Source organism: Pygoscelis adeliae, unplaced genomic scaffold, assembly GCF_000699105.1.
Source record: "Pygoscelis adeliae isolate BGI_AS28 unplaced genomic scaffold, ASM69910v1 Scaffold43, whole genome shotgun sequence".
Classification (NCBI taxonomy): Eukaryota; Metazoa; Chordata; class Aves; order Sphenisciformes; family Spheniscidae; genus Pygoscelis; species Pygoscelis adeliae.
In genome coordinates this window covers 3465549-3489685 of record NW_008824538.1, presented here as the reverse complement: position 1 = coordinate 3489685, position 24137 = coordinate 3465549, and the positions used below count along the sequence as shown (strand labels likewise).

General features: G+C 41.0%; 1 protein-coding gene across 1 annotated transcript in view; it reads left to right on the top strand.

Annotated features, from left to right (window-relative positions):
* MAP4K5 (mitogen-activated protein kinase kinase kinase kinase 5) overlaps positions 1–23044 on the top strand; it is a 71804-nt gene extending 48760 nt beyond the window's left edge. Inside the window, exons 16-33 of the mRNA XM_009321634.1 lie at positions 1890–1934; positions 2644–2686; positions 3151–3361; positions 4131–4228; positions 4329–4370; positions 5004–5088; positions 5179–5258; positions 8966–9026; positions 9982–9984; positions 10074–10188; positions 10313–10371; positions 11735–11838; positions 12232–12409; positions 13397–13465; positions 14176–14268; positions 16345–16415; positions 17160–17215; positions 19718–23044. Coding sequence (XP_009319909.1) covers positions 1890–1934; positions 2644–2686; positions 3151–3361; positions 4131–4228; positions 4329–4370; positions 5004–5088; positions 5179–5258; positions 8966–9026; positions 9982–9984; positions 10074–10188; positions 10313–10371; positions 11735–11838; positions 12232–12409; positions 13397–13465; positions 14176–14268; positions 16345–16415; positions 17160–17215; positions 19718–19805 — 1501 coding nt within the window. The 3' untranslated portion in view covers positions 19806–23044. The remainder of the gene's footprint in view (positions 1–1889; positions 1935–2643; positions 2687–3150; positions 3362–4130; positions 4229–4328; positions 4371–5003; positions 5089–5178; positions 5259–8965; positions 9027–9981; positions 9985–10073; positions 10189–10312; positions 10372–11734; positions 11839–12231; positions 12410–13396; positions 13466–14175; positions 14269–16344; positions 16416–17159; positions 17216–19717) is intronic.
* The last annotated feature ends 1093 nt before the right edge of the window (positions 23045–24137 follow it).

Sequence of the window (24137 nt, the reverse complement as noted above, 5' to 3'; positions counted from 1 at the left end):
CATCTAAAAAAGCCTGTTTCCCATCTTTATTTGGAACTGAGTAGCAGACAGTGAATTTCTTTGGCTTTTTTGCAGATAAAGTCTTGCATAAGCTGTCAGCTGACATTGCAGCCCCCTGGAAAGCTGGCCGTGTCATGGGGATTGCCAGCGTTTGGGTCTTTTTAAGTTCAACCTATTTTTCTGTTCTCACTCTCATTGTAGTAAAAGTTTGGGGTGGCTTTCTAGGCCTTGCCTTTCCCTGTCCAGTAATGACAGCGACTGTTTTCCTTCCTCTCTTGGTTTGTTTGTGTGACCCTGATGAGCTGCAGATTGAAAGCCTTTCTCGTGAGTGCTGGCTTTTCTGCAGGCAGCTGGAATCCGCGGGGTCGAGGAGCAGGGAGGGAGGGAAGCTCCTCCCAGCAAAGTGACTTATTGATTTGATTCTGTTTTTGTAGCGTTATTAAGATTGTCTATACCAGGCTGTATTAAAAACAGAATGAATGCAGCCGTAGCAAACGTTGCTAGGGTTATAAATCGGTAAATAGATACAGATTTAGTATTGAAAGGAGGACAGGCATAAAGTTTCTGGATGGTGAATCCGTGCTGCTTACTTGGAAACTGCTTCCAGTTTAAAAAGATAAACAGGAAATGCATAGCTCCTCTGTCCCAGCAATTCTGAGTAATACCAGGGATGTACAGAGAGGACGTGGGCTGGGGGGGGTCCTTGCTTTTCGTGCCCTTTGGCTTTTATCAGGGTGAATGGCGGGGTAGTTCTTCGGCTCGGGAATTACTTGACTGGAAAGGGGAATACCAGAATGTGTACCTGATGATTGAACTTATTTCTTGTTTTTTCTCATCCTTATTGTAGCATTTTAAAATTACTTTTTTTTAAATTTTCTGTATTGTGGAGGTGGTTCTTGTTGATGGTTGGACTTTTTAAAATTTTTTAATAGTTCCTGTTGGCAACTGTCTGCTGCTTTCCCTTCAGAAGTAACTTGCAGGGAAATTTTACATTAATCCAAACTTGGCTGGGTTAGTTTTTGTATAATATGCTTTTGTTTTCCTGTTCGTTACCCCTCTGGTCATTCCTCAGTGGGTGATGTGGTGTGTTGTGGAACGTGGAAGGATGTGTGAGTTGGTGGGGTACGGAGGTGTCTGCTCTGCAGGCAGAGATTTGGACTGCACCGGGGTGTCTCTTCCACCTCGTGACTGCTAAATGCAGAAGCCTAGACTTCACAGTATCACAACAGCATACTAAGGAATGCTTTTTATTGGGTTTAGATTTATGGTTTAGCTTTTTTTACATTTAATGCAGTTTAATTTTTTTTTTTAAGACACAGCCTGAAAATTGCCATTTTGCAAAATTTTATCAGTTTTTGTTTGTTTCAGGATTTTATTTTCACTGCTGCATTGATCCTCTGGTCACAATACCTTTTTTGACCCTGGGGTAGCTTTGAAACAAAAATTCCCACCATAATGGGAAACAGTCTGTGTCTTTAGTGTATAACACTAAAGGAGGAAACTTCCCTTTGTGTAAAGGCTTTTCTCCATTCGTCTCCCAATAACTTCCTCTGTTCTCGTCTTTTTTTTCTTCTTCTTCTTCTTCTTCTTCTTTTATATTGTACTGTTATTGGGCATTTCAACAATATTTAAAATACCAGGTAGGGAAATGAAAGATGAGTTGATGGTATCTGGTATGGAAGAGAGCTTCAGTGATTATTGGGGGGTGAGGGTCAGGAAAGGACCATACTAAATGATAAAGGGCTTAAGGCAGTGAATAAGAGAGAAATACTTTGTTTTGAAAAGGGCTGGGAGATGCTTGTTATGAAACTAAATGATGTCACCGATCGGTTTAGTTGCACGCGTTGACCTAAGAGCAGAGCTCTTAATTTTATAAACATTTTACCTAGGGGACTGCTTACAAAATTTGGCGATGGGAGTGAAGATGTTGAAGAGTGAGTGGACCTCCTTCGTGTACAGTTGTGTTTACTCCGTGCGGCTCTCGCTAAAGCAGGCAGCGTTCTGGCAAAACCTCTTTCCTTAAAATGCTGCAGGCAGCTTTGCCACTCATAAATAAGCGAGGGCTGGTTGCACTCCAAGGTCTAACGCACGCTTGACTGTTTATCTGATCGTCAGGAGAATGTCCGCAAAGCAATGCTTTCTTCCCTTGCTCTCCTTCCTGAGGTTATCTTAGAGTGCATATGGAAGTGCCTAATACTTTAAAGCAGATTTTGTGTTGATTAATCCATCAGTCATGAGCCAGGCCCAGTAGTGACAGGACGTGCAGATATTCCTGCAGAGCTCTGGTGGGGTATATGCAGCTCCTCTGGTGCCCAAATGTTTGTCTGATCCAGAGTGAAAGCTGCAAACTACACCGAACTAGGCCCTGAACGTATATTTATTTGCTAATTTCAAATACCCTTCACCACAGAATGCTCTATAACATTGGAATTTATGAAAGAACATCAGTTTATCAAAAACCACCACTTCTAACAAGATTAACGTGCTTTTTTCCCACTCTGACTTCCAGTTTAACCCTGTTCATGCAAAGCTGTGATCCGTCTTTTCTATGCATCTAGCTTGTCTTATTTACAGCCTGTGTTCTCAAGTAATTCTGTTTGTTGTTGGTTTAACTAAGACGACTACTGCACCTTTTCATTGTAGATCAACACTAAAGCGAGCAGGGCCACCTCCGCTACCTCCTAAGGTAAGAGACGGTGGGTTTTAGGAGTTTTAGGCGCAAACCCCACTAGTGCAGCCTCTGCAGCACTTCTGTCTGATGCTCTCAGTAGGTTATAAATTCTGCTAAATACCATTTGCTAGCAGACTTCGTGCAGCTTCAGATTTGATGCTGACTTGCAGTCTGTACCGTCTCGACCTCTTGGGACTCCTGGCCTTGTACGCTGCCCTAGACAAGGGTAGGTATTTCCCCTCTAAAGGGAGCGTGCTGCGTGGGATGTCCTCTCGTTCAGCATTCTGCCTGCTGCTGTGATTTTCCATCAGAGAAGGAATACCTCTTTGATTATTCTGCTGTCAAATGTCTTTTTTCAAAGGCTGACTTTTTGTGTGTGTGTGTGTGTAGAAGCAGTTTGACTTGAATTAAACTTGTCTGAAGTTTATGTTTCCAGGTGCCATTTCCTAGGTAATCTTCACCTCTTCTGTTCGTTGCAGCCGAGAATAAACAGTTATCCTGAGGAAAACCTTCCAGATGATGAGAAATGTCAGACAATAAAACATTTCCCAGACTCGCAGAACAGAGCCCCACCAGCTCACAGGAGACAAAGTATCCCTGTTGGTGGGCCTCAGACTGATTCTTCCCCCGTTGGTATGACCAGCAGCATCAGTAGCCCTGGATTGCTCACAGCTAGATACAGCGACGTAGGTAAATGCATTCCATTTCCTAAAGGTGACTTGCATCCTGTAAAAGGAAATCAGTTCTAGAGTCAGCTATTTTCAGTAGATAATTTTTTAATACAAGCTGATCACGAGGTGCAGCCTTCCTTTTTACGGGTGGGCTGGTTCTTATTAGAAGAGGAGTTTTAGGTTGGATATTAGGAAAAATTTCTTCACCGAAAGGGTTTATCAAGCACTGGAACAGGCTGCCCAGGGAAGCGGTTGAGTCACCATCCCTGGAGGTATTTAACAAGATGTGTAGACGTGGCGCTCAGGGACATGGTTTAGTGGTGGGCTTGGCAGTGTTAGGTTAACAGTTGGACTCGATGATCTTAAGGGTCTTTTCCAACCTAAATGATTCTGTGATTAGAGCCATGATCCATGGTGGAAATGTTCTTCCCAAAACAAGGACACTCAGCCAGTCAATACCATTCCTGTGTTGCCTGCAGGAATAGCAGAAAAAGAACGAATGTGCAGGGAGGATCATCTGCGAGGACCTTGCCACAGCTTTATTCTCAGTTGTGTTTGGCCCGGAGACTGTTTGGATAATGGAAAGCCTTTATTACTGCATAGCTTAGCACGCAGAAGAGTGGCCAGCTGTCCTCGGAAGGGTTCAGCTACCTGAGATGTGTATATGGAAGTTTCAGAGCTCACTTCTCTGCTCCTGCTAGACACAGGGGAGAAGAGAGAATAGGGCAAAATATTTTCTTTTTCACTGTGTCAAGTGAGCTACAAAATGTGTCTGGGCTTCTTTTCAGGAAATGGGGATGGCATGCTGAAACTCATTGAAGAAAATGCAGAAGGGTCTGGACAAATCCCTCAGCTGCCACGTAAAAAAGAGAAAAGAGATTTTCCTGTAAGTATTGTGACTCTCAGTCTGATTTCACTGTCACGTTAGCTAGCTAGTCTTATATCAGTGCGTGGGAGGTATTTATGATCTTTCTTTCTTCCCACAGAAGCCAGCAATCAATGGTTTACCACCGACACCGAAGGTGCTGGTAAGAAATCTCACTTGCAGTAGGAGTTACTGGAAGCCTGCTATCATGGCATCTCTCTAGTGTCAGAAGGTTTATGCTAGAATAAGCCACCAGCTCATCTGGAGTGATGTTCTGCATCTCATAGCCAGTTACTTTTTGTGAACTGAATCCACAATATTTGTTTCCTTTTCTTAAGAGCTTCCTTTCACCATTCAGTCTGGATGCGAAGGGTTGGAGACTTCACTGGCTCTGTGGGTTGTGAATCTCCAGTGGCAGTCTCTGCTTAGTAAAGAGAAAGGGGGAGAGGTGGTAGTGATGCGAGAAGGTGTTACTACTTCAACATTTCTGCTTGTTTTCCCTTCATATACCATTTATATAAGCACTCAGTATTGTTCTTGCCCAGTAGGTACTTAAAATTGTTCATGTCATTCTGATCCCTCTTTGCATTTCTTAATGTATATGAGGTCTATGAAAAGGTTTGGAAGGCTGCATTGTAGCTTTTGGGGAATATAGAAAAGTTTTGCATCAAAGCGTATTAGAGTAAGTTTGTGTCTGAAAAAAGAGAGCAGCGGTGTGTACTAAGTGACCAAGTGCCAGAAGATAAACGCTTTATGCTGTAAACTTGTTCCAGGTTTCAGTTTTGGTGTCTTTCAGATGGGAGCGTGTTTTTCCAAAGTCTTTGATGGTTGTCCTTTGAAGATTAATTGTGCAACATCATGGATACATCCAGATACTAAAGGTAGAGTTGTTTTAGGTTTGTATTTTAAACCTGCCTGTTGCCGCAGTGGTAATGAGCTTGTGAAATAATCGATTTCTCTTAAATTTTTAGATCAGTACATTATCTTTGGCACAGAAGAAGGTATCTATACTTTGAATTTGAATGAACTTCACGAAGCAACAATGGAACAGGTGATTTTTGGGTACTGAACACACAGAATAGATTTGGGGATATTGTGAAGCAAGAAAGTTTGATATTAGAGGGGGTAGATGGGATGCCAGGCTTTGTGGCATAAACTGCTTCACATCAAAGCAAGCAATGGAAGTTCTAAAATTAATAGTTCCCCTACCTACCTGAATTTTTTGTTGCTGCTTATGTAACATTGCTTTCAAAGGAGTCCTCTACTAAAACATCTTTCTTCTCTTGGAGACAACCGATTACCTGCCCTTTCTCTCTCCATTTTATCTCCACTAGATGGCATATTGCTTCTCCACTGGATGCTACCAAAGCCCTCAACCATTTAATTTAGCTGGCACTGTTATCACCAATAAATACGTGTTTGCTTCTGTTTTCTTGGGCTCTCTAACCCTTTCCAAAGTCACTTCATGCAATCATGGTATTGTTACACTTGCTTTTTTAGAATCAGGAGTAGCAGAGTATTCTTGGAAGGGAAGTGTTGGCGGGTGCTGATAACGAGATTTATACCTGTAGGTTTCTAAAGCAGTTCACAAAGGCACTTCAGGCCTCTAAAGAGCAGTAAATTCAGTCGAGACACGGCACAGGTCGGAAAGCAGAGGTGGCAGGGTGGGTGTGTCTGAGTAATAGTGAGAGAAAGATGATTTCACAGAAAGGGCACTGCACAGAGATCTGTGCTTAAGAGGAGAAAGTCCTCTGTTTCTGGGAGCATCGTGCTAGGGGCCAAAACTGGAGAGGGGCGAAAGAAAAGGGGGGTTCAGCAAGGTCATGTCGGGGGGTAGTCTGGCACACACAAAAGCGAGAGAAGATTATAAAGGGCTTGATGGTGAGAATTGGGAATTTGAATTCAATACAATTAGAAGATCCTTTCAAGTTAAGAGAGCTAAGGGTGCACCTGAATGCAATAGGATAGAGTTGAATATGAAGTTGCTTATCTTCTTGTAGCCTCAGTAGACATAGGGAACAACTACTTACTTTTATAATAAATTTCTAAAAATTGTGGTAGTAGCTGTTGGAGACACCCTGGCCTTCTTACCTCAATTTTCTCTTTACTCTGTTAGTCAAAGCAATCTTTCCTTGTACACTTTCTTAAATTATTTCATGTAACAGTCTTCTCTGGACTCTTCCACGTGCTTTTTTTATCCTGTTGAAAGGTTAGATATGCCAGTGGTAGGTAGAGAGAACTTACTAGTGTCTACTTACGACATTCAATGCATGCCAAAGTGAAAGTTTCCTTTTCTGTGAGAGCGTCCTCAGTATGATCCATTACAAACCCCAGAGGCTTTACAACTGTGCTTCTGCTGTGCCACTTGTTTCCTTATTTGGATTTATTCATTTCCTGATTTCTCCCCACCAAAGGAACGTTTTTAACTGTTTCTCCAGCTTCTAATTCTGACTGCATCTTCCAAAGTGCTTGCTGTCTCTCCAAGGTTAATATCTCCCAATTTCAGAAGTATACTTTTATTCCATTGTTAGTTTTTCAGTGAAAATACTGAATAGAACCAGACCCAAAGAAGATACTATATATCTACAGGCTGCTTTTTCCTTCTATTAAGTAGCAAATTGCTGATAGATCCTCTGTTTTTATGTCCCATCAGTCATATGTTTGCTTTCTGCAATTTCTTCTACCCTGTATTTTCTTATTTTGCATGTGGAAATGGCATGCAGGACAAGGTCCTTCACATATGTTTCACATCTTACTGTTTCACCGTCCCCAGCAGGGCAGTTATTCTGTTAAAGAAGGAAATTCAGATGTTCAAATACAGCCTGTTTTGCACAAGTCTGCGCTAGCTGCTGCTCTTATCCCTTGGTAATTAGAAAGTATGTGACTTGTTCCTGTGCTACTCTGGATATACAGTCAGTCAGACTATTTTGCAATTCCCACCGGCCTTTTTATTTGGCATAGGTACTGTGTTTATCCTTCTTGAGGTCCTTGTTTGTCCTCCATCAGTTCTTGAAGATAATCATTACTGAGACCTTGGGGTTTGAGCCAGTTTTTAAGTACTGTAAAATAAACTTTATTGGGACCTGCTGACATGAGTATATGTAGTTGAAATAGTGTGTAATGTGTTCTTTTTCTGCTTCTAGCACAAGTTTCTACCCCAGTGCTATTAACTGTGTGAATCATGTAGTCTTTCTTTCCTGTCAAGCAGTGGGTCGAGCCTTTTGTTTTCCCAGTTACCGTATTTATCGACTTCTCTTATGTTGGTAATTTGATTTGCATCTTAACCTTTCTTATGTTTCTTCCTTCAGGCTTATCTTGCGATTGCCTCTTTGTCCTCAGCATTGTGTCTTTGTTTCAGTTTTCTGTATTATGTATTTGTGATACTTCAGGCATGAGGGGGAAATAAGAAATATTTACCCATCTTGGGGTGGCTTAGAGAGGGTTCACAGGGAACAAGTATTCCCCTTCTCTTCCAGTGAGGCCATTAAATGAAGCTAGTGGGGAGCCAAATTAAAAATTAACAATGGATAGCTGGCCTGGGACTTCTTGCTATGGGGAACTGCAAATGCTAGGAGTTACCTGAGTTCAGAGGGGAGACTGGACAAATTTATGGAGGATAAATCCATTGAAGCTCACTAAATGCATAAAGCCTGTATCTGATTCAGCAGGTTTCTGAGCTGAAGAACTTGGTGCCTGGCAGAGTATTAGGTGCAGTATTATATACTTTTTTTTTCCATGGGTTCACCATTTTTGGGAGAAATTGTGTCACTTTATGGTGGCTGTTGGAAACGGATATTAGGTTAGATGGACATTTGCATGAACCAGTAAAATCATTCTTTTGTAGAGCCTTGATTCAAGCATCTTGTGCTGTGTTTTGCAACAACTTCCCTCAGCGGACCAGTCTGCTGTTGTCTTTTTTAATGTTCAGAAACAGCTTAATCCTTTGAACTCCTTTTTTTCTTATTGGAAATTTTTTCTTGAAGGAGGACCTTACCTATCAATACTATTCAATAAATTTAGTCTTGTCTTCTCTTTTTTTTTTTTTTTTTTTTTGAAAATCATTGTCCATATTCCTTCCTTCATTGAGACTCCTGAATGCTGTCATCTGCCATCACTTTTATCAGAATTCCCTTCAGGTTGTCAAGAGGTTCTTCTTAACTTTAAAATCTTCTCAAATCTAGATTAGCTGCCCCATGAGTCACTTCTTCCCTCTGAAACAAAAATAAGTCCCAATGCCTTCCATGAACGGTCTGTTTACAAAGCAGCATGCTAACACAAATAGCCAGGCAGGTAAATCCCACAAAATACAGGATTTTGTGGTAATTCAATTTGCTGAGAAACTACTAATGCTTTTTTCCCCCCCTCTTCTGACTTCTGTGGTGTTTAGTAGGTTTCTGAAAAAGTGTTATCTTTCTTTCTCTGGCTGTCATTGCTGAGCAAGCTTTATCTTTCTATATATGGTATTCCAGTCTTGCCAGTTGTCCCACTTTGGCTCTGTGCTGCTAATTAAAAAATAAAGAAAAATTGAAGTTTGAAAGTTTCAGGGATGGAAGAGGGAAGGAATGAAAACTGTTTCAGACAGAGAAAAGGGCTAAGCAAGGGTCCAAAGAGTGAATTAAAGGGGAAAATGTAGTTGCAGCTGGGACTTTCTCCAGCGTTGATCCCTGCAGGAATGGTGGCAGAGGTGGAGCAGGCAGAGAAAACCACGGTTAGAAATTCCTGTATGTTTCTATTAATGGAAACATTTTCTTTCTTCAGTTATTTCCCCGAAAGTGCACCTGGCTGTATGTTATCAATAACACCTTAATGTCCTTGTCAGGTATGTATTTATAATTTGATTAATTTTCCCTCTATTTATAAAGAGAAACATTTAAAGTCATAATTCAGTACCATGTATTTCGATTGTACTGAAGTAGAAAACTGTGCATTGTTTCTTGTGTTTGTATAGGAAGCTTTGCTTCAAGAGTGTTTTAATGTAAAAGACTTCCAGAGATAAAACAGGACGTTTACAAGTAGTAGAGCCAGTTGTCTGCAGTGTCGCACCATATTTTTTTTATTTATTTATTTGGTTCGGAAAAGCTCGGCACTTGGTATTTGTCAAACGAGTTGTCTCTGCCAAGGCTGCAATTTGACTGCAAGTACCTAAAGAATCTAAAGAGTGTCCTCTTCTTTGGTCCCTGAGCTAAGAGAGTCAGAATATGGATGGCTTTCGTGTGTCAGAACAAAATTAGGAGAGGATTAACCTAGGCGCATTATCAAAATGCAGATGCAGTGTTTGATCATTCTCAGTGTATGGAAGCCTGGCAGCATCTTCGGTATGAACCGGATTCAGAAAATAAATCCACCCTAAAACAAAACCAGTCTCAATTTAAAGGAGAGTGAGGTGGCTGTGAAATACTACTAATGCAGCAGATTGATCCGTGGAAAAAAATCTGTTTTTCAGGAGTTGTCCTGGAATAGGACATTCTAGATAGGAAACAGAGGCACTGTGGCATGCAGACTAATTGTAGGACTGTGCTTTTAAACACGCAAGATTTTGTGTAACACCACTTTTATTGATTTATCGATAAAGAATATAATTAATTGTTGGTGTATAATTACAGCCTTCTAAAAAGGTGTACATAAAACTAACTTTCAGAGCTGCTTTAGTGTTACTGAAATGAACTTTGAGTTGAATGCCATGTCTTCTCTACATGCATTATTACTGTTGTCTTGTTTTATTTTTCTTCATAACTGGACTTGAAATATCTGGCGCACGTGCTCCATTTCTCTAGAAGGTAATTTTCTATACATACATTTTTCTAAAACGTGCAGTTCTCTGCTGGAGGCATGGGTGTGATATGAATTGTGCTTTTCTCTCTTACAGGGAAAACGTTCCAGCTCTACTCCCATAATTTAATAGCTTTGTTTGAACAAGCCAAAAAAACAGGATTAGCTGCTCATATTCAAACCCATAGGTTTCCTGACAAAATATTACCAAGGTACAAATCTTTCACTTACTAACAAGTGAGAATTCCCATAAATGCTGCGTGTGCTGTCGAATTGGTAGCATGAAGGGCCTTTGGCATCTCTTGTTGATACCTTTTTTCATAATTGTTATTCCAGGAAGTTTGCCTTAACAACAAAGATCCCTGATACAAAAGGATGCCACAAATGCTGTATAGGTGAGTAGGCGTTCAGTTTTGCAATTATTTTTCCTGGCCTTTGTCATTGGGCATGGCATGTCTTAAACTCGTTTCTTTTTAATGAACTTAGAATTAGTTCATTGTTCAGAAAACAGTATGACTACATTATTTCTTAATGCTGTGCCTAGCTGGTGCATAGCTTTCCCTTTAATTAATGTGGGGGTCTTTATGCTCTTCAGTGGAAAAGCATTTTTCATATCAGCTCTTAACCTAGAAATGTTGCTGTCTAGAGCAAGGTCCAAAGGGAAACCCTGGAGAGTGCCAGTAGCACACAGCTGATGGGTGTCGCACACACTCTGAGAGCTGCTGAAGCTCTCAGTGAATAGGTCAATGGTTGGGATCGCTGGCTTCAGGCTGCCACCTGAGGCAACTAGTTACTGTGACCTGCAGACTGCCTGCGAGTGTAGCGCTTGTTACAGAATCCCAGGCTTGTTGCACGTGCACAAATACCCTTTCTGCTTTGTCAGTTTGGCTCAAGCTTTGACCTAGATCCAACTTTTAGCGATGCTAACTTGAAAACAATATTTTCCACAAAGAAAAGGCTGGACATGAATAAAAATTATGTCAGCCTGGGGAGGAGTGAAACCATCGCTCAAGTTCTAAGTGCCCAGAAAAGAGTTAAAGCTCGTGGATTTACAGATTTGTCTTTGCCTTCACTGAGTTTCAGAAAGGCTTGGGTTTTCTGCAGAATATATGTCCTTTTGAAAACTGGCCCTAGTGCTGTGTGAAATTGTAACTTTACACTCTTAAAAATGCTTAAGCAGAGAATAATGTACCTAGTTTCAAACTTGGATATCCTATTTAGCTCACGTAAAGTGTCTACAGTAGGCGTATTTACAAATGATTCCTGAAGACAGGCTGGTTTTGTATCCAACTGAGGTTAAAAAAACAAACCCCAGACTCTTCATCATATTATTGCATTAGCTGTCAAAGCTGACAAGAAGTTATGGGGCATCTTCACTGCTTGGGAATTTTTTTTTCTTATTTAAATCACAACTTGACCTGGACCTTTCACTCCCCCTGCTCACACAGCCCCGGGAAGAAGGTGTTACGGCTTTTCTGATGACTCAGCATGTGGCCTCTTTACTGGGACTCAAAGAATGCTAGTGGTTATTAATTATAAGTATAATTGAATTTGTCTGGAATGTAGCACAATATTAATCACTGTGGATATTTGAGTGGCAAGCCAGAAGGCCATGATCAGTGTGGAACACACTATTTCTTAAATTATTTGTAAAGGTAGCTGCAGGGTTTTTTTCAAGTATGCATTGAACTTCCTGGACTTAAAACATCTTGGGGTTTTTTTTTTCCCCTGTTTTTTTTGTTTGTTTATTTTATATAGTACGAAATCCATACACAGGTCATAAATACCTGTGTGGTGCATTGCAGTCTGGAATTGTTCTACTACAGTGGTATGAGCCAATGCAGAAATTCATGTTAATAAAGGTGAGTATTTCATTTTAGTTTAGAACATTTAATCTTAATCATTATACATTTGTTGAAATAACCTTTCCAGAATTTGTAATGGAAAGTACATCCCAGGCTAGTCCCATTTGTGGGTTCTGAGCGCTTGAAAATCTGGCTTGACACATTTTGACTAAGAAAATCTTGTGACTGAAGTCAGTCAAGTGTTGGATCAAGCCCAGTACTAGCAATAACAGACCAGCATATACCTCTGCACAACATAATGTTGCTCGCAGGTCATGCTGTCTTGAAAAAGCACTCTTAGTAGCAGTGAAAAATTCTTCTATATCTTTTATACTTTGTGCATGTTATTTTAGGCTTCTTATTTCCAAGGTAAAAGGAAACTTTACAAATGCCTTATTATGTTTTTTCCAGCACTTTGATTTTCCTTTGCCAAGCCCTTTGAATGTGTTTGAAATGCTAGTGATACCAGAGCAGGAGTACCCGATGGTCTGCGTAGCTATCAGTAAGGGTACTGAACCAAATCAGGTAGTTCAGTTTGAGACAATCAACTTGAACTCTGCTTCTTCATGGTTTACAGAAATTGGTGCAGGTAAGACTGTTGGTCCATCTTGCACCTGTTTTATTGTCTGGTAGCTGTTGATATCCCTTCCTCGGGAGTCATTTGGAAACCCTTTAGGCTAGGCAAAATGATGCAGCTTCTCGACCTAAAGCATATTGAAGCTGATCCCAGGTTCTTCTTGTGATGACCTGCCAACTTCAGTGTAAACTATCTTTCTTAAAAGACTTCATTTTTAGACACATCTTTTATTTTATAAATTTCCTTAAATAGTAATGCAGACCCTGCTGATTGGGTTCTCATTTGTGGTTGCATACTTTTTCCTGGGGTCAGGCGTACTCCTCTTTCCCCTTCTTTCCTGTGTAAAGACTCACATAAATGCATTCTTGTCTGTCCTCCAGCCCCTGGGGGAGGCTTGTCATCTTCAGCTGGCTATTAATAAGTAGAGGATTTTGTTTTATTTTCAAAAGGTAGTTGATATCTTGCAGATGCTTTTCTCTGCTGGGCTCTGTTGGATATACTTTTTTACATTTAAATACTGCTTTTTAGCAGCTGTACCAAGAACTTAATTAATAAAAACTAGAAAAAACTATTAAATCTAGCTTAATATCAGCACAATAATCTTTCCAGATGTGGATTTATGGGAAAAGAGCCATTTTTTTAGGAGCAAAGTTTCCCTTGATGATTCCTTTTGTTCATTATCGTGCCTCTTCATGAAGGAAGCTGACTTGCTGTGCTGAACTCTAACATAAAATGTATTTTATGCCAATAAACAGTAGTGCGTTCATATCAAATACATGCTTTGAACTGCTGGGTTTGTCCTTAGGCCCTGTACTCCTCCCAGAACATTCTGGGATCGTATAATCTTAAAAGAATTTAAAAGAGTAACAAATATTGTAAATTGCAAAAGTCTCGTAGCATACTGAAAAGGCTGTAGCAGTTGTTGAGAGGTTGAGGGGAGGGGAGGCTGAGATCAGTCTTACGATGCGATATAAAATAATCTGTTTTCTTTTTCACAAGGCAATCAGCAGTTAGATGCCATTCATGTAACACAGCTGGAAAGAGACACTGTCCTAGTCTGCCTGGACAGTAAGTAACATGTCTCTGTTGGGCAACTTCCTACACCTTGTGCAAAACTTGTTTTGCCACAGTTGTTGATTTTAATTCTACCACAAGTTAATTTTTCTCCCTTCGTTACTGATTTGTGTTGTATTTCCTAACAGATATAGCTCAGTTAAGTGGTTTTTCATTTTGACTCTTGTGATTCTACTTTCCCTCTTCATGTGTGTATCATTTTTGTTTCTTTTCAAAATGAAATGTAGTGCAGCATTACAGATCAGAATTCAAATATATGCCAATCAGAAATTTTCAAAATTTACTTGGAAAAAGTGGCGTTTTCCTGTTGCATATGCTAGCAGGACAAATAGCTAACCCTCCATCATACACAGTAATTATAACCATAACTCTCACGCATCAGAGGTTAACACCTCAATGGGAACTTTGCAATGACTTAGTCTGCCTAAATTTCCAACCTTTATGTTGAATTCACATTTCTGCGCTGTTTGTTATTTGCAGGAAGGCTGTTAGCAGAGTCTAAAAACATACGAAGTGTATAAGAAGGTTTCCTATATTTATTTTGAGAGAAGGATGCTTTTGGATTCATTTTAGGCAAATACTGTAGATGTTAGGTTTGGGCATTTTTCTGTGCCTGAAAGATTAAATTAGTATTTCATACTTAAAGACGTCAGTAATCCTTTTCAGCAGTGGGGTTTAATACTTGTTTTTCTGTTTTTCTTGAGAATTTGTGAAAATTGTGAATTTACAAGGGAAATTGAAGTCAAGCAAGAAATTGGCTTCCGAGCTGAGCTTTGATTTCTGCATTGAGTCAGTGGGTAAGTGATTTGCTTCTCTATTGTCCCTCAAGGACTAAGAAGTTAGAGGGAAGAGTGTTGAACGGTTTTTAATAAGCTAGACTGGTCTAGTGCACCCAGTGGGGCCTGACACTAAAAATTGCGTGTGTCAGGATATTGTGAGCTGTCTCTTTGTCTCCACTGACATGCTGAAGAAAGTAAGGCAGTTGCCAGGTAGTGTGTCAAATCTGCGCGTGTTTCCACCGCGTGTCACTTCTGTTTTATAAGTAAGATGTATCATGATTTGGCTGAAAAAAAGGCTGACTCGTTTCTGGTCATTTCCATAGCACTGAGAAAAACCTTTGGGGAGGAAATAATGTTTTAGGAGTACATAAATTTGTGTTAGTCTTCTAAAAGCTAAGATTTTATTTAAAGTAATAGCACATCCATTTTTTAACAGCCAGGGTATTAGTATTTGAATCTAATTCTTAGAGGACAGGCTGCTGTCTTTAGACTACTAGAGTACAGCAGCCTTGCTTCTAAAATTTGAATTGTAATTGTCAAGCAAGTATTTCTGCTGTAATAAGCTCTCAGAAGTATCTAATAAGTTTAATAATTCCATATCTCAGAAACTGAACTTCTTTCTGGAATCAAAATCAGTAAAGACACAACGTGGTTTTGTTTTTGTTAGCAGTTCTGTACAACTTGCATTTCTGGGTTCCTCAGGCAGCTTCCTTTTAGAAGAAGATTCTTGACATAGATATCTTGTACTTTAACAGCAGTCAGTAAAGCAGTGCACATTCTTTTATACAGCATCTCTATTTAGCTTTGTCAGGCCTGTCGTGAAGGAAGATATTTTTAGTCAAGCCTGTGATTCTTCCCTAAATTCTGACATGTTCTAATTAACTGCTGTACTTGTATCATACAATATCTCCTGCTGACGCATGCAGAACATGACTTGACCATTGCCTTTTCCTTGAACTCTGAAGGATTTCATAGACAGAAGCATTTATCCCAAAATCTTGCACTTACCAGCTGACATTGAATTGAATGTGAGCGGTTCTTTACATTCCAAATGGTCTCTTGGGAATTCAGGGTATTAGACAACTCTTCGTTCTGTCATTGCAGGTTGGAGTGGGGAGTAGCAGGTGAAGATTAGTCTAAGGCTCTTGTGACAAACATCGCTCTTAGGATTCTGCTGAATGCCTTTGTTCTGTGTATTGGGGCATGGCTAATACTGAGCAGATACAAAATGTGACTCGAAGGAATAGGAAAGGAAAACAAGTAGGATTTAGGAAAATAAAACACGGTGTAAAATATGTTTCTGTAACACTGAATCATAGAATATTGAAGAACTTCATCCATTATTTTCAGCAGGCTGGTAATTAAATCATTCGGAGCTGGTAGCTTTCTGTGCTCTCTCTCTGGCCCTGAATGGAAGACTCCTCCCATTTTTCATACTCATATATTTTGAAGTAAATACGATAACTCAAACGATCTGTAATTTCCAGCAACCCACAGTGTTTTGGTTGGTAGCATGTTTATACACTTCCTGGTGCTTTCTCCAGAATCATTAGGAAAACAAAGATCCAGAAAATAGAAGTGAAAGAGAGAAAAGGAAAAACCAGAGATGCCTACCTTGTCCTGGCAAACAGGGAATGTCTGTGTGGTATGTTTTGAATTGCACTTTAAAAAGTAATGTGCGTCTCAGATCCAAATAGTCATTTCAGTCCAGTTTTTCTACAGTGATTTTGGAGTTTGGTTCTTAGAATGATAGAATCATTAAGGCTGGAAAAGACCTCTAAGATCATCGAGTCCAACCGTCAACCCAACACCCCCATGCCCACTAAACCATGTCCCTCAGCGCCTCATCTACCCGTCTTTTAAATACCTCCAGGGATGGGGACTCAACCACTTCCCTGGGCAGCCTGTTCCAATGTTTAACCACTCTTTCAGTAAAAGAGTGGTTTCTTCTTTCACTCTTTCTTCTACCAGGAGTCCAAGTCTTACCATGTACTTTTTCCACACACTTCCCGTTATCACTGCTGGTGAGAAACCCAGGTTTCTCTGGTTCAGATAAGCCATGCTCCGGTCTGATTTTGTGTTTCTCCTTTGCAGTGTGCCTTCAAGACAGTGTGCTGGCCTTCTGGAAGCATGGCATGCAGGGCAAAAGCTTTAAGTCAGATGAAGTAAGTAATCTCTCAGTCTCTCCAGGTTTAATTTCTTCCTATTCCTCATTTACCACTTGATCCTTTGGCTCCTATAGTGCTCCTCCATTGCTTCGCTAGTGATAATGCTTGTGCTCCATGTTGTCATTGCTTCAGCTTGCTGGTTGCTTTCTCTGACTTGTCTGCGTATGTTGCTCTTGGTAAAGCTCACACACATGCTGTAGCCAGCTCTGTTTCCAAGAATATCAGTCAGAGGCTCCTGAACTGGTTCTGCACAGAGCCAGTACAGATCTGGTGTAAGCAGCATTTGGGTTTCTTGGATCTTGGTTGAAAAGCTCAAGTTGGCAGCATCCCTTTGGAAAAAAAAAAAAAAGACGCTCTTTTTTTTTTAAAGTGTCCCTTTAAAAAAAGTGTCCTTTTTTCAAAAAGAGCACTGTCCTTTTTGATGGCATCCTCTCTGAAAATGCAGGGAAAGCTAGTCAGTCTCTGCTGACAAAGATTTGATCAACATACTCCATCTGTGCCACAAAGTCATCTAGACTGATAACAGTCTACAATACAAAAATTATTTAAAATGAGTTGTATTTTGTGAAATTTAAAACTCTTTTTTGCTTAGCATCTCTTTATCTGATTCAGTCCTGTAATTTGCACTAAATTGTATGTGAATTTTTTAAGAGACTGATCTTTTTTTTTTTCCTTCCAACTCAGACCAATAAATTTCATTTTGCCACTGAAATGGACCTAAATGTCTTCATTTTTCTGCAGGTTACCCAAGAGATATCAGATGAAACCAGGGTTTTCCGCTTACTGGGATCAGACAGGTAATCACCTTGAAGAAACATAAAACTTTGATTTTATTTAAACCAGCTTTCTAGCTTCCAGCTGGAACTGGCTTCCAGCCCACCGCAGATCTATCTCTAGGCAGTCCTGGGGGAGGCAGTAACACTGTTTCTGCCTGCAACAGCCAAAAATTTAATTAGTGATTGCATCTGCGTCCAAAATTATTACTAAGCGCCCCTGTGACCTCCCCCACTTTCCACTGCAGAGACAGAAGTGTGAACACAAGCACAAGCGTATAGGAATACAGTGTGAGGAGATAAGCCGCAGGGAGAGATGAGAGCTGCCTGTGGCGTGTGGTAAGCAGGGTGCCCAGTGCACTTCTGGAAAAGCCTGCTTCTGGCTTGGATTTTCCTGGTGAATTATCTTGGCAGCTAGTTACTTAAAAATAATCTTCGCTGCTCTGGACCTTGAGGTCTGGAAACAGCAGAGCAAACTCGATTGCATACAGGTTTTAATGCACAGTGGTCTAAATTCACCCATCACCCATAACATCCAGATGATTCCTTTCAGCTACAGAGGCTGGGAAGAGGTGCAGCTGCCTCCAGGTTCGAAACCTGAGCAGAAGCTGCCCCTGTCTCCGGACTGGGACATGTGTACTTGCGGTTTCTCAGATAGCCAGAGTGCTAAATGTAGAAGTAGATAGTAATGAGTCAAGAAATTGGTTCTAATCCCTGATCTTCTGCTCCCTCATTTGGCCTTTGGGAAGCCTGGCTCTGACTCGCTTTCTGTAAGTAATCCATAATTTTGTGTACTTACATTCTTGGATCCCCAGTCCGGAAAGAGAGTGAGAGCGCGCTAGCTCTTCTGAAGAGGAGGGGTAGCCTGTACAAGAAACAGCTGAAGTCTTTGCTTTGCACCTGAGTCACTGAGGGCCCACCATTCTTGATCACTGCAGCTGGAATTGAGGATCCTTGCCACTGCTGGCTCTGAGATCTCAAAAATATAAACACAGTGCAACCTCTGACAATGCATACTCTGCCTTTTCTGTCTGTTATCCCCCTTGTGCAGGCGGGCAGCGGTAACTTCCTTCCCTGTTACTCCCAGCAAAGCAGGGGGCATTTTATTGCAAGAATGAGCTTTTGCTAAGGTCCACTGCGGTACAGGTGCCGTATTTATTAGTCCAGGTATGTGCTGTGCCACCATCAGTGAATCTTTCTTGCATACTGGAATTGGTACCTTTAAACGGCTCATATTTCTGTGTTGGGCTGGTGGACACAGGAGCATCCTAAACACACAGACGGATGGGAAGCAGCATCTCATCTGGTTCAGCTTGCACTTTTATAGAAGATACGCATATCTGAATAACAACTTAGTACAAAGCATTTTGGGGGGTTAGAGAGAAGGTTGAAGTCCTTCTGCTGCATGCAGTTTTGCAGAGAAGCCGTTTTCTTCCATTCTGGTCTCATTGAACTGCCAAATCCTTTGTTTTGTATTTTTCCATCTCTGCACAAATGGAGCAGGAGTCTTTTCTACCATTCAAGTGAATGAGATGTGGTAGCACCTTTTTGGCTTGGATCATTTAAGAACTACTGAGTTACAGAAGTGAAGATCGGGACAGAGGCTGTTAAGAGTGAGGCTTCATTTGAAAACTCTTTGAGAAATACGACATGGGAGGGGAGAGTGTGCAATGCTAACCCTGAGACAGGCGCCCTGTGAGAAATCTAACTCAGAGTTCAAGTGGCACATTTGGCTTATCTGATACACAGGTAGAAAACAAAAAGCGGAGAGAAGTTTAATCTTAAAAATGACAGGATATTGTCCCAGGAACCGGTGCAGAGAAACGCAGGAGCTAAGCAGTTGGAAGGGAGAGGGGAGGTCACGGGCCCAACCATATCAGCTGCTGAGGTGATCGTCAAGGGTCAGCATGGGTAGAAGACACCGGTCAGTGTGCCAAGACGGGGAGAGACAGGCTTTCCAGAGGAGCCTACAGGAACACGATCCAGCAGGACAAAGGCTGAGATGGGGTTGAGTCTTCCCTGTAAACCCGTCGGCTGATAAATATTTAGAAGGGAGGAGAACTGTTTAGGTTAGTGGCTGATGCTTGTCACAAGATGTAGGAGGTATAAACATATTCAGGCTGCAGATGATGGGAGGGTTGCGTCTCCTCGCAACACTCTGGCTCTGAGATAACTTCCCAATAGAAGCGGAGGGCGTAGCTTATTTCAAGGTGGAGGATGTCAGTTTGGAAGAGGTTTGTAGCACATTGCATGTGCCTGTGGTTGAGAGGGGCAGATTCTGGTTCAAGAAGCTGCTTCTAGTCATCTGTTCCTTGTATATCCCGCTTTAGTGTTTTTACCAGAAGCGATGCTGGAAAATGAGGTAACTGATTTAAAGAATAAAATACCCAAGATATTTAGGAGAACCAATATCCCTCCAATCTGTAGAAACCTGTGAGCAGCAAGTTTGTTCCTCCTCGGTAGTTATACCATGTCCTTCGCATTTTGCCGCTAACCATTTTGGATTCTGTTTGTGTTTGATTGCAGAGTGGTAGTGTTAGAAAGCAGGCCAACAGAAAATCCGACTGCACACAGCAATCTCTACATCTTGGCTGGACATGAAAATAGTTACTAAGCAACAGTAACCTAACGCAAATAACAGAGTGGATTTGCCACACGAGGAACGGAGGAGCATTAGGAAACTCAGTACAAGCGGGACTGTGACTTACTGTTTGTTTTCTTGACACCTGAATGATGCTGTTTTAGGGTGGAAATCAATACATTTTTGCAGCTGGGAACGGCTGGTTCTGTCTCTTGCCACTGTGTGGTTGGTTATATCGAGTTTGCTTAATAAAAGCTATGAGATAAATAGCCCTTTACTCGTTAGTTATAGGGAAACAGAGCCTTTTAAAAAATGTTTTGCAGTAAAGGTGCCATAAACGGTTAAATATTTTACTTCCCTTGGATCTTCCTTATATTCTGTAGATATAGATATAGTGCTGGCTGTTTCCCTGTTTTATACTGAATCTTATTCTTAATAAAAAAGATTTGTGTAGGAAGTGAAAGTATCTGCAAAGCTTTTTGGTTTTAAATCTGCCATTCAGTATGGCTTTGTATAATAGACTATTTAATCCTTATTTATTAATCTGCTGCTAGAATGGTGTAATGTATCTAACTTTTAGCAAAGGAAGGTTGCAGAGCAGCTTACAATTTTTTTTTTTTTTTACAATTGTATAAAGACTTGATTATTCTTTTTTCTCGTAGGGATGTAGTGCATTATTGAGGGGTATGTTACAATGTTGGTTGATCTTGTAAAAATGCAGTTTTGTACAACAAAGTATTTTGTATTGATTTTTTTTGCCTGCAGAATTGCCATAAAAGGGATTTTCTTATTTACTACTAGATGTAGGGTGTGTGTACACAAAATATAATATTGATATTGGACATGTTGCTACTGGGTGGGTGTGTACAATATACGTGTGTGTGCATGTGCGCATGTGTGTTAAGTTGACCGGCAGTGTGTATTTTTTATATATATATATGTTTATATATATATAAAAACGTACAAAATATATATGCTTTATTTTCATAAATTAGGGATAAGCCTTGTGACGTGAAATGGAAATTGTACCTGGTCGTCATCCTTAATGAATGAAAGTATCATGTATCAAGCTGCCCATGACGTATAGGTTATTTATACTATTCCAGAGGGGAGCCTATAGCGATAACTGAGCTTACGAGCTTTTTTTGTTCGTACAGCCATCCAACTGTTGTCAGTCAGACAGTCGTTTGGAAATGGTTATTTCCCCAGCTGTGTAGTATAAATAAATATGATAAGAACCAGTATTCTATATTAAAGCTTTCGATCCCTTTTTCCCTCTCCCTATTTTGTCACCTGCATTTTTCTTTCTCTTTTTATTTCTCCATTAAAGAGTCACATCGGTTCCTTTTGTCTTCCTCATTAATTACAATTCTTGAGGTACCATTAAATATAAATACAGACTGACTACAGGATAGCATCTGGTTTTACTACCTCACATTAACCTGCTAGCTTTGATGTCAGTAAACACAGGCAGATACAGTAGCAGTTCATAAACATTTGGATTGGGGTTTTTTTAGACGAAATCCTACAGCGTACCGCTGCCTACTCAATTTCTGGGATCTGCTACCCTAGGGAAGACAGGTTAGGAGCTGCACACGTCATTTTAATCAAGCAGTAAAGGTAAGTGTGTTACAACGGCATGGCCCATCCTAGGGCTCCGCTGACAGAGCGGAGCCGGCGTGGTTTGATCTTTAACTCGCAACCTGAGGAATGGGGCGCTGGGTTGTCTGCTTAGGCAGCAGACTACGTGATTCATAATTTAACATTGACGGAATTAACTCGGCACACGTGATGACTCAGTAATGTCTGTTTCTTACTAGGTACAGCTGGAGTTTTATGTTGTTCTGAAGGTCTGGAGGGAAAAACAGACTTGCACATAGTTTAGCATTTTATCCACTTAGCATTGTCATTCAAAACTAATTCTTGTCATTGACTTGGTAGTTAAATCAAGTCTAGCTTTTCAGTTCTGAAACCGTATCAAAGTTTAATAGATAGTGTACAGATAGAACTTAAAAATCAGTTCACATTAGCTGTAACTGAATCAGCGGTATTAAGAGGGACGTGTAATTTCTGTGTTTTGAAGAAAGCGAGTTCTCTAGAACTGAAATTACTTCTCCCTAGGTAACGGTGATTGGTGATTAACCCTCAAATGGTATAACTCCTAGTCTACACAGACTTTAAAATGAAAATGAAGACAAAGTGAAGCACCGGGTGTAGATGTTGTAGAGCAAATGCTTTCACTTAATTCACCTCATTCACTGCAGAAGGTAATTTTGGCTTCATCTTTGAAAACACTTAAAGAAGATCTCTAAAAGACTAGAGAAATCTGTAAATAAAATATGAATATTTATGGAGAATAACTGGAGTAAATAACTATTAGGTTGTGACACTGTCATGGAAAAACAACGAACTGAAAGTATTTTTCTTTGAATGACATGAATGACTGGTGATTTGCTGAATCATAAAAAATGAATCTAGGAAAGTCCTCATTTAATCAAACCTCCTTTTTTAGCTGTTAAAGCATTTCTAATGGCATATTCTGAAATGCTTTGTCTGGTCTGGTTTTATAGACAGTGGCATTTTTGGCATGATCTGCAAGATACTGTTTCCTAGTGTAAAAACTCACTTGTTACTCTTAGTGGAGTATAGCACAACGGATTTGCATGTTTCATAGCCGAACCGGCCAGTCTCGGTGACTCTGACTAGTATAATTTGTATTTGTTAGACTGTTTAAGTTAGTCTGGTATTGTCTGTATCTTTGTTTTTGTGACATTTCAACCAGGGTTGAGAAAGCCTAGTGTGTGGTTTTGGAGTTTATAAAGCAAAAGCTTGCTCACCCCCTCCTTACTCTTTTGGCAGATATCAAAGTATTAGTTATTTGGTGCACAAGGTTCATGTATTCAACTTGAAAGCCCTAAAAGAGGCTCCCAGTGCTCTTTGAAGTAGAAATGGTATTTGAAGAGCAGCCTGTAGATTAGTCTCTTGATTTCCTAATGAAATTCGTTGTAACTGAAAAATAGCGACTGTAATTGTGATGACATCTCTCTAAACGATGAAAGGTACAACGCATCAGTGAGCCACTATGCCTCTGAATGAAAAGGACAAGACTGGGAGACTTTCCGAAATGTACTTTTTACCTTCTTTAGTCACTAGATTGTAACTGAGACTCTAACTGCACTCGTTCCGGTTTGTGTAACTAGGCTTTGTTCTACGTACATTTCTGTTGCGGTTCATTCAGTCTATGCCAAATAAACTATGCTTTATTTGATACCTAGATGTGGTGTGGTAGACTTGCTGGGAACAATACGTTATCGGACGTATCTCGAAGGCGGTAAGCTGGTCTCCAGGTTTTATGGCAGTCAGTGGGAAGGGCCTGATGCAGGGTTGGCCACTCTTCTCCATCCTACAGACGGCCTGGGAGCCACACGACGTCTCCCACATAGAGCGGATCGACTGGAGGAAAGGGAGGTCTGAGGACAGCACAAGAAATGGGAAATCAGAATTGGCAGTGGCAGCCTCTTCCCAGCTTCGTGCTACCCGGCACTCTGCTCCAGCACAGCCCTGCCACCAGTTGCCTGGAGTCGCCACGGAACCACTCGTGAGTTGTCTGGCTTGAAAACCAAGGGCTGGCTACCTCGTGCCCGGTTCATCGGGCAGGTAGCAAGGTGGCTGGTGGGCTCTAAAGGAGGGTTGCTTAGAGTAAGAAAACGTGAACAGGACCATTTGACACTCCACCCTGGACACAGCTCAGTCTCGGCAGGATCTAGAGCAGTTTATACAAGCCTTGCCCTCGCACGTGTCCCATCTGCACACTGCGAGTGGTTCAGCCCTTGGTCCATCCGTACCCCGGATCTTCAGGGATGTGCTGAGGTAGAGGGAAAAGGGGGTTTGTGAATGCGCCTTTAGACAACACAATCACTAGTTACTAGTAAATAAATACAGATAAATATTCCTCCTCTGCAGAAGATTGTTCCCACTGTGGGTAAATCTCAGCATCAGCCTGTATGTGTAAGTGATTGCCACCATAAAAGGCCATCTGTGTCAGGGTGTGAGGAGATGGCTAAGGAGCCACGGACCTGAACGGGTGTACAAGGGAAGTTGATGCAAAGGTAAGAGATGGAAACGCTCACTGAAAGGGTCTAGCTCCTGGGGGAGGCTCATCAGGTGGCAGACGCTTGAGGTGCTTGAACTATACAGAGGGGAGATCATAGAATCATTAAGGTTGGAAGAGACCTCCAAGATCATCGAGTCCAACCGTCAACCCAACACCCCCATGGCCACTAAACCATGTCCCTCCACGCCTCATCTACATGTCTTTTAAATACCTCCAGGGATGGTGACTCAACCACTTCCCTGGGCAGCCTG